This window comes from Microcebus murinus, chromosome 10, assembly GCF_040939455.1.
Source record: "Microcebus murinus isolate Inina chromosome 10, M.murinus_Inina_mat1.0, whole genome shotgun sequence".
Taxonomy (NCBI): Eukaryota; Metazoa; Chordata; class Mammalia; order Primates; family Cheirogaleidae; genus Microcebus; species Microcebus murinus.
In genome coordinates this window covers 70,870,978-70,883,181 of record NC_134113.1, presented here as the reverse complement: position 1 = coordinate 70,883,181, position 12,204 = coordinate 70,870,978, and the positions used below count along the sequence as shown (strand labels likewise).

Sequence of the window (12,204 nt, the reverse complement as noted above, 5' to 3'; positions counted from 1 at the left end):
TTTGATTATTTTGCTCATCAGAAGGGAAATATAACTTTTATTTTGATATCCAAAAGTTCAGAGCCTTTGATGAAATAGTATATGTTAACAATTTTTTCTCTTTTTATTTTTTAATTTTTTAAATTTCAAAATATTAAAGGGGTACAAATGTTTTTTTGTTACATGGATAGTTTTTATAATGCTTAACTCAGGGCTTTAAATGTGTCCATCATTCGAATAGTATTCACTGTTTCAGTTAGGTAGGCTTTTAACCCTCTCCTTCTTCCCCCTCTCCTCTTCTTGATTTCCAATGATTTTTACTTCTTTCTATGCCCATGTGTGCCAATCAGTGAGTTCCAAATTATTAGAGAATACATGCAGTGTTTGTCTCTCCATTCTTGAGATACTTCATTTAAGATAATGGCCGTCAGTTTCATCCAAATTGCTGAAAAATACATTAATTCATTTCTTTTTATGGATGAGTAGTACTCCATGGTATATATATGTACCACATCTTGTTAATCTACTTGTGAATTGATGGGCACTTGGGCTGATTCCACATCTTGGCAATTGTGAATTGTGCTGCAAAAAACATTCTAGTGCAAGTGTCTTTTTGATAAAATGACTTCTTTTCCTTTGGGTAGATACCTAGTAGTGGGATTGCTAGATTGAATGGAAGGTCTACTTTCAGTTCTTTGAGAAATCTCCATACTGTTTTCTATACAGGTTGTACTTTGTAGTCCCACCCACAGTGTATAAGCATTCCTTTCTCTCTGCATCCATGCCAGCATCTACTGTTTTTGGATGTTTTAATAAAAGTCATTGTGACAGGGGTAAGGTGATAGTTCATTGTGATTTTCATTTGCACTTCCCTGATGAGTAATGATGTGAAGCATTTTTTCATATGTTTCTTGGCCATTTGTCTGTCTTCTTTGGAAACAATTCTGTTAATGTGTTTTGCCCACTTCTTAAAAGGGTTGTTTTCATTTTCTTGCTGATTTGTTTGAGTTCTTCATAGATTCTGGATATTAGATCTTTATTGGATGTGTAGTTTGCAAATTTTCTCTCCCATTTTGTAGGTTGTCTTTGCTCTGTTGATTATTTCCTTAGCTGTGCAGGAGCTTTTTAATTTAATCAAGTCCCATTTATTTATTTTGGTTCTTGCTGTAATTGTCTTTGGGGTCTTAGTCATAAATTCTTTCCCTAGGCTGTTATCTAGAAGAGTTTTTCCTACATTTTCTTCTAGAATTTTTATGGTTTCATGCTTTACATTTAAGTCTTTTATTCATCTGAATTAATTTTTGTGAGTGGTGAGAGGTGGGGCCCTGCTTCATCCTTCTGCATTTGGCTATCCGATTTTCCCAGCCATTTATAGGGCTTCTTTTCCCCAGTGTATGTTGTTGTCTGCTTTTTCAAAGATTAGTTGGTTGTAGGTAGGTGCTTTTATATCAGGTTCTCTGTTCTATTCCATTGGTCTATGTCTCCATTTTTGTACCAATACAATGCTGTTTTGGTTACTATAGCCATGTAGTATAGTTTGAAGTCTGGTAAAGTGATGTCTTCAGATTTGTTCTTTTTGTTTTAAGATTGCTTTGGCTATTTGGACTCTTTTTTGGTTCCACACAAAGAGTGGAATTTTTCTAGATCTGTGAAATATGACATTGGTACTGATGGGGATTGCATTAAATATGAAAATCACTTGGGGCAGTATGGACATTTAAACAATGTTGATTCTATTGATCCATGAACATGATATCTATTTTCATTTATTTGTGTCATTTGTGATTTCTTTCCTCAGTGTTTCATAGCTCTCCTTGTAGAGGCATTTCACCTCCTTGGTTAAGTATATTCCTAAGTATTTTATTTTCTTTGTAGCTATTGTGAATGGGTTTGAGTCTTTGATTTGACTCTCAGCTTGACTGTTATTGGTATATGAGAATGTTACTGATTTGTGTACATTAATTTTGTAATCTGAGACTTTGCTGAATTTATTTATCATTTGCAGGAGTCTGCAAGGTCAAAACAGTAATAAAAAAATCTTCCAAAAAACAAAACAAAACAAAACAAAACAAACAGCCCTGGCTGACATGGATTCAAGGCTGCATTTTACCAGACCTACAAAGAAGAGTTAGTACCCATACTGCAGAAATTATTCCATGACATCGAGAAGGAGAGACTCCTTCCCAACTTATTCTATGAAGCCAGTATCACCTTGATACCAAAACCAGGAAAAAGGATAACAGAAGAAGAAAACTACAGACATGTATCCCTTACGAATGAATGCAGATGCAAAAATCCTCAATAAGATATTCGCAAACCGAATTCAATAGCACATCAAAAAAATAATCCACCATGACTAAGTAGGCTTCATCCCAGGGATGCAATGATGGTTCAACATACATAAATCAATAAATGTGATTCACCACAAAAACACAAGCAAAAACAACGCCCCTATGATTATCTCAACAGATGTAGAAAAAGCATTTGACAAAAATCCAGTACCCTTTCATGATAAAAATCCTCAACAAACAGGCAACAAAAAAAGACATCTCAAAATTATAAAAGGCATATATGACAAAGCCACAACCAATATCATACTGAATGGGGAAAAATTGAAAGCATCCTCCCTGAGAACTCGAACAAGACAAGGGTGCCCATTGTTACTACTCCTTTTCAACATAGTGCTAGAAGTCCTAGACAGAGCAGTCAGGCAAAGAGAAAGAAATAAAGGGTATCCAAATGGAGAAATGGGAGGTCAAACTATCACTTTTCACTAACAGTATGATCTTATAGCTAGAAATATGTGTTAACTATTAAACACAGAATGCATCTTTATGTTTCTTATTGAGTTTTTCCTTTAAAAATTAGCATTACAAGCTACATTGCATTAAAAATGTCTAATAGTATAAAAAAGAAACTAAAAACAGTGGTTACCTATTAAGGGGTAGGTGATAACTGGATAGGAGGAAACAGGAATAGGAAGAAATGTTTTCAATACATTTTTAATGCTTTTTAATTTTTGCATTATGTGAAAGTGTTACCTATTCCAAAAATTAAATAAGCAAAGAAATATAATAAAAATAATATATTAAAAATTATCCATACAAAAGCATCTGGAGTGAAAATGGGGCCTTCCCTATTTCCTATTGATACCTTCAATTCTACTCTCTAGAGGAGACTACTGTTCATTTTCTTGGGTGAACTTCCAGAAATTGTCTATTTAAAAACACATCCTTATAGTTTTATATTAGGAAAAAAAATCTCAAAATGCCATCTGATTTATAGTTCTTGATTCTAGAGAAATCTGTTAAAATAAAACTTTCCCTATGACTGACTTTCATAGCATTTATGAACTATAAGTGATGATTTGAGAAATAGATTCAGATTGCTACACAGTAGGAAAATATTCTGGGCTTAAAAACATTTTTTTCCTGCCCACTGAGATCAAGGCACAAGAGAAAAGTATTTGGGTCAAAGGAAACTTTAACTTCTACATATTCTAATAAATTATGTCCCAAAGGGTTCTGTAGACAATAGTGCATAGTCACAGAACAGATGAATCAAAACTGAGTCATAACGTGGTCTCTGATGCTGATTTAGTGAGACTAAGTCAGCTAAGAAGAGAATGATTTTCCTGCTTCCTAGAGATGCACAACTTCTTTAGTTCATGGCCATTTGTTAACCCTTCTACTCCTTCCTATTTTGTAACCTGGTTGATGGAATGGAACGTAGTTCTTAATTCCATCTTTTACTAAGCAAAAGATTAGTCTAAGTAGAACTTCAGTAGATTTCTTCCAAAGTAAGTGATATACCTGCAAATTTAAGTGTTTTCCTGCTTTGCTTAAATGTTTCATCTTTAAGGATTAAGCAAGTAAAACAGGTTTTCCTGGAATTTTTTCTATGTGTAAGGATATTACAGTTCTTATTAGTGTCTAAATATCTGGGAGGTAGCATAGCACAGCGACATACCCTAGTATAGAACACTGACTTTCAAGTCAGATCTGTGTTTGAATTCTAACTACTACTTAGATGAAGTTAGTTTGAATTCTATTAGTTTGAATTCTAACTAACTACTAAACTTCTGAATTTAATCTGCAAAATGAGGATAGTTAAAGCTACATCACTAGACAATTATGAATATTAAATAAGATTGATATATATAAATTTCTTAATGTAGTATATTCCAGATAGTAAGCACTCAATAAACCATAACAATGGCTATTACATTATTAAGGCTGGAATATTCTTAAAAATAGTTCTAGATCTTCTTGATGACTTCTAGGATAATATAATATTCCACATTTATTATAAATTTCTATTTGGGTCATTAGACTTCAAACTTATCCAAAATAACTTGTCCAAGATAAACATGCAATATTTACTCTATCACAGTGTTTTGAAACTGGGATAGAGTTGACCACATGAAACAAAAAGACAACTTGCTTTTCCTATATAATAGGAATTGCAAACACCATAAAATAAATATAATAATATCTTTCTTATCTGCTTCATTTGCTTACTATAATGATCAAATGAAACAATATATGTGAAATTGCTATGTAAAATATAAAGTATTATCATGAAAAGATAAAATATCATAGTATTAATATTATGCCTAATAGGCAACTATTAATATTACCATTAGCTACTAATTCTCATGCATTCATGTGCCACTGTGCTAAATGCTCTATATACAGTCTTATTTAATCTTCACAAAAACCTTTTAAGATACATATTTATCCCAATTTTTACAGTTGAAGATACAGATACAGTATTTTACATATTTTACAGTTGAAGATACAGATAGCAGTGCTAAGATTTGATTCTAGAACTCTCTGAGTTCCAAGCTGATTTTCTCAATTGCTGTATAATCCTACTTTTTCTAATAATATAAATGGGCTCAGAAATAAAACATAAAATCACATAAAATTAAACTTGGAATCCTGGCTTGTTATTTTAGTAGTTTTTCTAGGCTATCAAACCATATGAGTTAGCAAACTATTTGAAAGTGTGATTATTAGAGGAAGTTTCTATACCTTATCCAATTCTCTACATGCTGCTTGAGAGGGGGGAAAAAAGATATTGGTAAGATTGTAGATCTGAAGACAAAAAGATGTTCTGTGATAATTACTTCCCAAATTATTAAGTTTAATATAGGCTGACAGCTTGTCAGGTGGATATTCCCATCATAGACTTTACATACACCTAGACTGACAATGGCCTCAGGGATACTTGTACATTTAAATATAAAAGAAAAAAAATCTGATTTTCAATGCTAGCTTCAGTGACATGGAGACTTGATAAAAGCCTATTGTGCTGCATTGAATGTAACACAAGCAGAAAAAGGGATATAAATAATGGGAAAGCGATAAAACTCCACCTTTACATTTATGTGCTTATTTCCAATTATAGCGTATATTCAAATTAAACCACAGACTATATACTCAAGTTTATTTTTTTAAATGAAGTTAAATGCATTAAAAAAGTATGACAGACTTTACCTCCTTCTCGTTGAACTATGTGGTAGAGGTGGACATTGTTTAGAATACATTCCAGATCTTCATCTGTGTAACCCTTATCATGCATATCATCCACCGAATCAGGGTAAATGACTTGATCCCGAAGACTTCCAAGAGACATATATGGCCTATAAAACACCAAGCACACAAGATATCACTGTAGCTTACTCAGTGTGACATCCTGGTGGTCTGAAGACATCACAGCAGATTTTAAAAACTACATTTCCAGTATTATATTTGTTACTTAGTGATGAATACTTTTCCCTCAAGTACTGCAAAATAATACCCCATTATGTTTACATAAAAACTTTTTGAGACATAGACACAAGAAAAGCTTCTATAAGAAATCATTTAACATTTTCAGTAGAGGAATACTATATATACTTTGTTTCATTGTATTTGATAAGATTACTTCTGTATTTCATCTAAAATTATTTGGGTTGATATTATAAGACTTGGGCTTTGACCCAGCAATGAGCACAAACAAAACAAAATAAAATGTTGTTGATAATAAGATTGCAAATTAAAACTACACTGAATTTCCTACTTAATGCTTGGCAAAAATTCAACACCTTGATAATTCACCCCACCGGCAGGCGTATGGAGAAATAGGTACTTTCATACTATGGGAAAAATGCAAAATGATACAACCTCTATGGAGGAGATTTGGCAAACTGATATAATCATTTGCTCTTTGATCCACTTCTGAGAATTTACTCTTATATCAGATCTGTTTCTAAAAATATCAAAAAGAAAGGATGCATATAATATGCATTACAGCATCATTTGTAATAGCAAAATATTGAAGAACAACTTAAATGTCTGTATAAAGGAGGTTGATTGAATAACCCACAGTATATCCACTATGCAGCTGCAAAAAAGGATGATGAAGATCTCTATACATTGATATAGAGTGATTTCCACGATATACTGTTAAGCTGAAATGCAAAAGTAGACATATATAGCAGGGTTTCTTAACAGCGGCACTGTTGGCAATATTGAATCAGATAATCCTTTGTTCTTGAGGGCTAGCCTGTGTATTGCAGGATGTTTAACAGTATACCTGGTCTCTACCCACTAGATGTCAGTAGCACCTCCTCCAGTGGAACAAAAATCTGTTTCCTAATACTGCCAAATGTCCCCTGGGGGACAAAAATCTCTGATTGAGGCTGGTGATATATAGTATACCAGTATATACATCTATAGTATATAGTATATGTACACCTTCTATGTAAAAAGAAAGTAAAATAAAATACACACGTATCTGCTGATATTTACAAAAGGAAACACAGAAAGGATATGAAATTGGTTACCTACAGGAGGTGGGAGGAACAAGGCAGAATGGACAGGTGAGGGAATGATCTAAGTATCCTTTCCATATACGTTTTACTTTTAGAAACATGTTAAAGTGTTACTGTTTAACAAATAAATACAATCAAACCAACAAGAATGAAGGAAGAAACCTTAAAATTGAGTACCTAGCTATGTAGATTTTAGAAATTACAGTCTGTTAACTACTCAAGAAAGAACCTCAAGCTCACTTAAAAGCATTTCTTTCAGTAACTGGAGCACCATCTATCTAGTTCACTGGAGCAATTTATGGCGCCCAAAAGTTACCAAAATGTGTTGGGATGCCAAATGCTTTCTTTGCAATAGAAATTTGGAGAAGCAAAATTTTGTAACTACTTTCAAAGACTACTTTAATATTACTTATGATTTCATTAGCCCTTTTAAAATCAGCCAGTTTTCTCTGATGAACAGATATGGACATCTATCTCATAGTGGCTCTTAATTATAAGGCAAAGCAAAATCATTAAATTATGGTTTTACAATGTTTAATTTCTTTTTGAATGTATAAAAGTCTAATAATAATGTCTAAAATATTTACTCCTGAAATAAAAGAGCCAAACCAAAACAGAATAAAAAAAGAAAACATGATTTTCGGCTACTTTTTAAAATTTAGTCAGAATGAGATTGCAATAAAATGTCAAATCACAAACATCTTATGAGGCTAGGAGAAGACCTCCAAATGTGCCCACATAATTTGTTACTTGAGCTGTTGTTTCTCAAAATGTTGTAACAGAGTATGAAAATTGCTCACTTTGAAAATGAGAATGTTGATGAAACCATACCAAAAAACTCATAAAATTATTCATCAAGGACTCATCAAATATTATATTATTAAAGTTCAATTTTCTCTCAATTATTGTTTTATGATCATATGAACTGGTAAAAATAACACATTCTATATATGTTTAATGAGGTACAGAGCACCTAAGGACACTTAGATTTTATTAATATGATGACTTAAAAATATTATTATGAAGTTAAAGTCACCATTGAATTCTCTGTAAAGGGTGTTTCAAGAAAATTTGGGATGGTGTTGAATCAATTTGAAAGCAAAAGGAAATGAAAGACCCTGTATCCAATGTTTATATTGGTTTGCATGTGATTCTCTTTGCAGCTCAAAGGTCTGGAATTTAACATTTTGAGCTAGCTCAAGTTTCTCTAGTCCTACCAAAGTAATACATAATTGATAAGCACTTAAAGTAGCCTTTACTAAACTTTCCTTTCTATATATATATACCCATTCAGATTATCTTCTAAATATTTCAGGTAGATCAATTACCATGTCAGGATGTTACTAGCTTACTTGTTCCGGCTCATCAGAAAGGGGACCATGCAACATATCTAGTACAAGCGACAAAGGAAATAGTCAGATTGCTCATCATTAGTAGTGATAAAAAAAACATTAATTAGTTTTAATTTACTTTCTCTAAGTAAAACCCAGAATCACCTCTATATGTTGTGGAAAAGATATTAGAATAAACCCATAGGTATCACAGTATGATTGAACTAGTTATTATTATGATTTAAACGATTATCATAATTGTTTGTCTTTGGAATCTGAAATTCTCTCAAATGCATTTATATTTAAAATGATTAATTATAATAGTAAAACTATTTGAGATGAAATTCATTCCCCGTGATTATGGTTTTTTATAGCTGTGTTACAAATGTCTCAGGGTGCTTTATAATTTGTATTATACTCCCACTTTTCTTTTCTTTTTTTTTTTTTTTTTTTTTTGAGACAGAGTCTCACTTTGTTGTCCAGGCTAGAGTGAGTGCTGTGGCGTCAGCCTAGCTCTACAGGCATGCGCCACCATGCCCGGCTAATTTTTTATATATATATCAGTTGGCCAATTAATTTCTTTCTATTTATAGTAGAGACGGGGTCTCGCTCTTGCTCAGGCTGGTTTTGAACTCCTGACCTTGAGCAATCCGCCCGCCTCGGCCTCCCAAGAGCTAGGATTACAGGCGTGAGCCACAGCGCCCGGCCAGTATACTCCCACTTTTCTATGTTAAAATTAAAAATCTGACAGTTTATGTTTTTAGTAAAATGTATTGATGTTTATTAGAGTTACTTTTCTGTTATTTTCTATTTGAGACAAATGCAGAAAGAAGGGGAGAGCACTGAGAAGTGTTAGCTCTGTCTTTGTGCTTGGAGCCTCTGGAATGATCACCCAAAATGCTAAATATTTTCTATGTTGAGAGCAAAAAACCCCTCAAATTCTAAGGAAAAAAAATGAAACATGAAAGGTCTATAAGCAGAGAAAGAAACTTTAAAATATACATATAAAATTTAATTGGAAACAACATTGACAAAAACTTCATAGTAATATTAACTATATTTAAGGCATGAGATGTGTTAAGTGTAAGAATAATGTACCACTAAGTACTGCTGTGTTGCCATAGCAATAAGAAGTTAGTAATGTGAAAGCCATAAAATCTAGCTATTAATAATTCATATAAATGTACATGTTGGGACCAATCATGTCATCAGATTTTTTCATGCATAGCAAGAACTAGATTTGAGCCCTGAATGCATAAGAAGTCATTCCTAATATTCTTAAAATAAATACATAGCAAAAAAAAGAAATATTCATGGGAAAAGAGAGATTTACTATTACTGAAATTATATCTTTAGAATGATATATTTCTAGCTTCCAAAACATAGATGAACAGAGCTTCTTAAAAACAAGGACCATATTTATTTCCAAGTAATAAAAATAGTATTAGTGGAAGAATCAAAGCATTATCAAGCTGTTAAGAAGGTAAACTTTTTTGAAAGTCAACTTTAAGAGTATTTAATATTACATTAGGTTACCTTATAAAATCCCTGATATTTAATCTACAAAAATTGCAATTCCATATGGTTTAACTGAATAATTGACTCACAGATGAGGAAAAATTTTGGATGAAAAGGAAGATTTTTTTCCTTTATTATCTTTATAAATTAGCTTTTAGAAGAGTTAAATATTTTAAAAAGATCTTTAACATTTTCCCAAACAACAGAAAGCTATAGAAAGTCATATTTACATTAATAGATCCTTTTAAGCTAAAAAAGAGATTTTTAAAAACTGAACTGTACCAATTACTACACAGGAGACACCAAAATGGACAATTTACAATCCCGTCAACTGACTACCCAAAGATATTTATACAAAGTTTACTTGTCACATAGCCTAATAGAAAGAAAGGAATAGAAGTAAATTAGCTACAGCAATGCAATTGAGCTTTCTTCATGGCTAAAATCATCTTTAAAAAAAGGACATGTTAAGTGACAGATATTTATCCTCATTATAAAGAGGATTATGCAAAATATCTACTACAAATAACAAAACAAATATATTGCACATAATTAGTGTAAGATGCCAGACTGATTTGGCAGAATTGTTCATCAGATATTTATTGTACAGCTACAATAATACATTTACTAGGATACCACCAGTGCTGTACAGAGACATGTGGATGCCCTTTCTGCTTTATATTCTATAAAGATTTGTTAACAGGGACTCAACATGGGCAAAGTCTGTTCTAATACAACCCCTACTCCCCAAGCACAGGTTTGTCTACTTTGAAGGCAGTAAGTCCAATGTATGTGTAACCTATTAGGTATAGAGTTTTGTGAGGAGGCTTGGATTAAGCCACATCAGGTTCCTTTTTTATTCCAGTGGCACTTATAGACCCTCATTCCACTCAAGCAGTGGCCTGTTAGCCTGTCTCTTAAATAAACACACACCTTGTCCTTGAGACACTCTCCCTATTTGTGCTTTGGCATCTAGAGATACATTAACAATTAAAAGGTGCAGAAGCCAGAGACTCATAAGAAAACAGTGATCAAGATATTTAAACTAGCATTCCCTGTGTTCTTACTTAGCTCCTTTTCCAGATCGCATCCTGATTTTCTAATCTTAGATCTAAGGTAAAAAGAAAAAAAGCAAGGATCTCACTAAGACTACTTTAATGGCACCCTTTTTGTCCTTCCCTAGAGGAACGCAGCAAATAGGCAAATGAACTCCTCTAACCTCCTTCCTGATCTCCTGTGCTTCCTGGTTAATTATCATCTGTTTTTATACGTGCGGATTAAACAATGTTGTTATACAACACAGAGTTCCCCTATGCTCCCTAAAAGTAAATCTTGGATTTGGAAGACATTCATGTCGAAATAATCCAAAATGCAAGCTCATATTTTAGAATATCTACAAAGTTTATTTGGTGCACACACTTCTTAGTGCCTGGTGCAGTTGTGCCAATGTTGCTGTTCCTGGGATTCAAGTGTTCTGCTCATTCTATTGAACTTCCAGAAACAAAACAGTCTTTACTCTGTTGCAAGAGACAGTTGATTCTTTAGATGACACAAAGGGTAAACAATGCCTTCTTTATGTCATAATGCACTGTGAAAATTAAGATTTGCTTGTTTTATATCTCTATAACAATTTCCATCTGAAATTAAGGGAATGTTTTTGAGAAATTATTTAAAATTTTATAGAGACATGGGTTTTAGAAAAATAGGAAAGAGAACATGATTTAATTTGAAAATGAACAGAATTTAATTCTAAACAATTTCACATTTATACAAGAATATGTGTATTTTCCTTCACATTAACATATATGAATGATAGCCAAATACCTATGCTGAAATTATCTTAAAATTGACTTAATTGCCCTGTATACTCAGGATTGAAAGCACTTCTGTTTGCAAAATAAAACATGTCATATATTCAGGCTATATCATTAAATACCATGTCATCAAAGAAAACATGGCTTAAATACTGGTACTCCTAAAAGCTGAGATTTCATGCTATAACCTTTTCTTCCTAAGAAAAACAGTTGAAGAATATAGAAAATTTTGAAGTGTGAAGACAAACTATAAAGAATGATATTTTGTTATTCCCCAGAAAGTTGGGATAGTGCTAGATATCTTATTTTATTATGATTATTTGAGAAAATATTTAAGGTCAAACACAGTGGGGGGTTTTTCTACCATAGGAAGATGTTTTAATATGATAATGTTATTAATCTGAAAATGAAAGACAGTGAATACAGAGGGGAGTTTGTTTCAAAGACTTGATAAATTCAAACCCTGATTCTGAAGTGCTATATAATTCTAAGTAAAGTCTGTAATTCCTTTGAACTTCAATTTAATTATGTAAAATACTCTATTTAGCATGACTTACACTGAGTATAATCAATATGTATTATTCATGTGTAAGATGATAGAAATAAAGTTATCTATATTTAATTTGCTGTACAATTTAATTAATAGTTACCATTCCTGCTTACAATCAAATTTAAGATTTTATGTTGTATTTAATTTTAAAATGTGATTCAAAACAACCTTATTTATTAAACAGTATTTATA

The 12,204-nt window shown here is 32.3% G+C and overlaps 1 protein-coding gene across 2 annotated transcripts in view; it reads right to left on the bottom strand.

Moving 5' to 3' along the window:
• The window catches only part of ABCD2 (ATP binding cassette subfamily D member 2), a 62,613-nt gene that overhangs the window by 22,776 nt on the left and 27,633 nt on the right, over positions 1–12,204 (bottom strand). The window contains exons 7-8 of one of the 2 annotated variants that reach the window (XM_076007474.1): positions 5,481–5,626; positions 2,062–5,035 (exon numbers count right to left, since the gene is read on the bottom strand). In XM_076007474.1, coding sequence (XP_075863589.1) covers positions 5,010–5,035; positions 5,481–5,626 — 172 coding nt within the window. In that variant the 3' untranslated portion in view covers positions 2,062–5,009. Of the gene's footprint in view, positions 1–2,061; positions 5,036–5,480; positions 5,627–12,204 lie in introns of those variants that run through there. The other variant, XM_012782433.3, reaches the window with a different exon arrangement.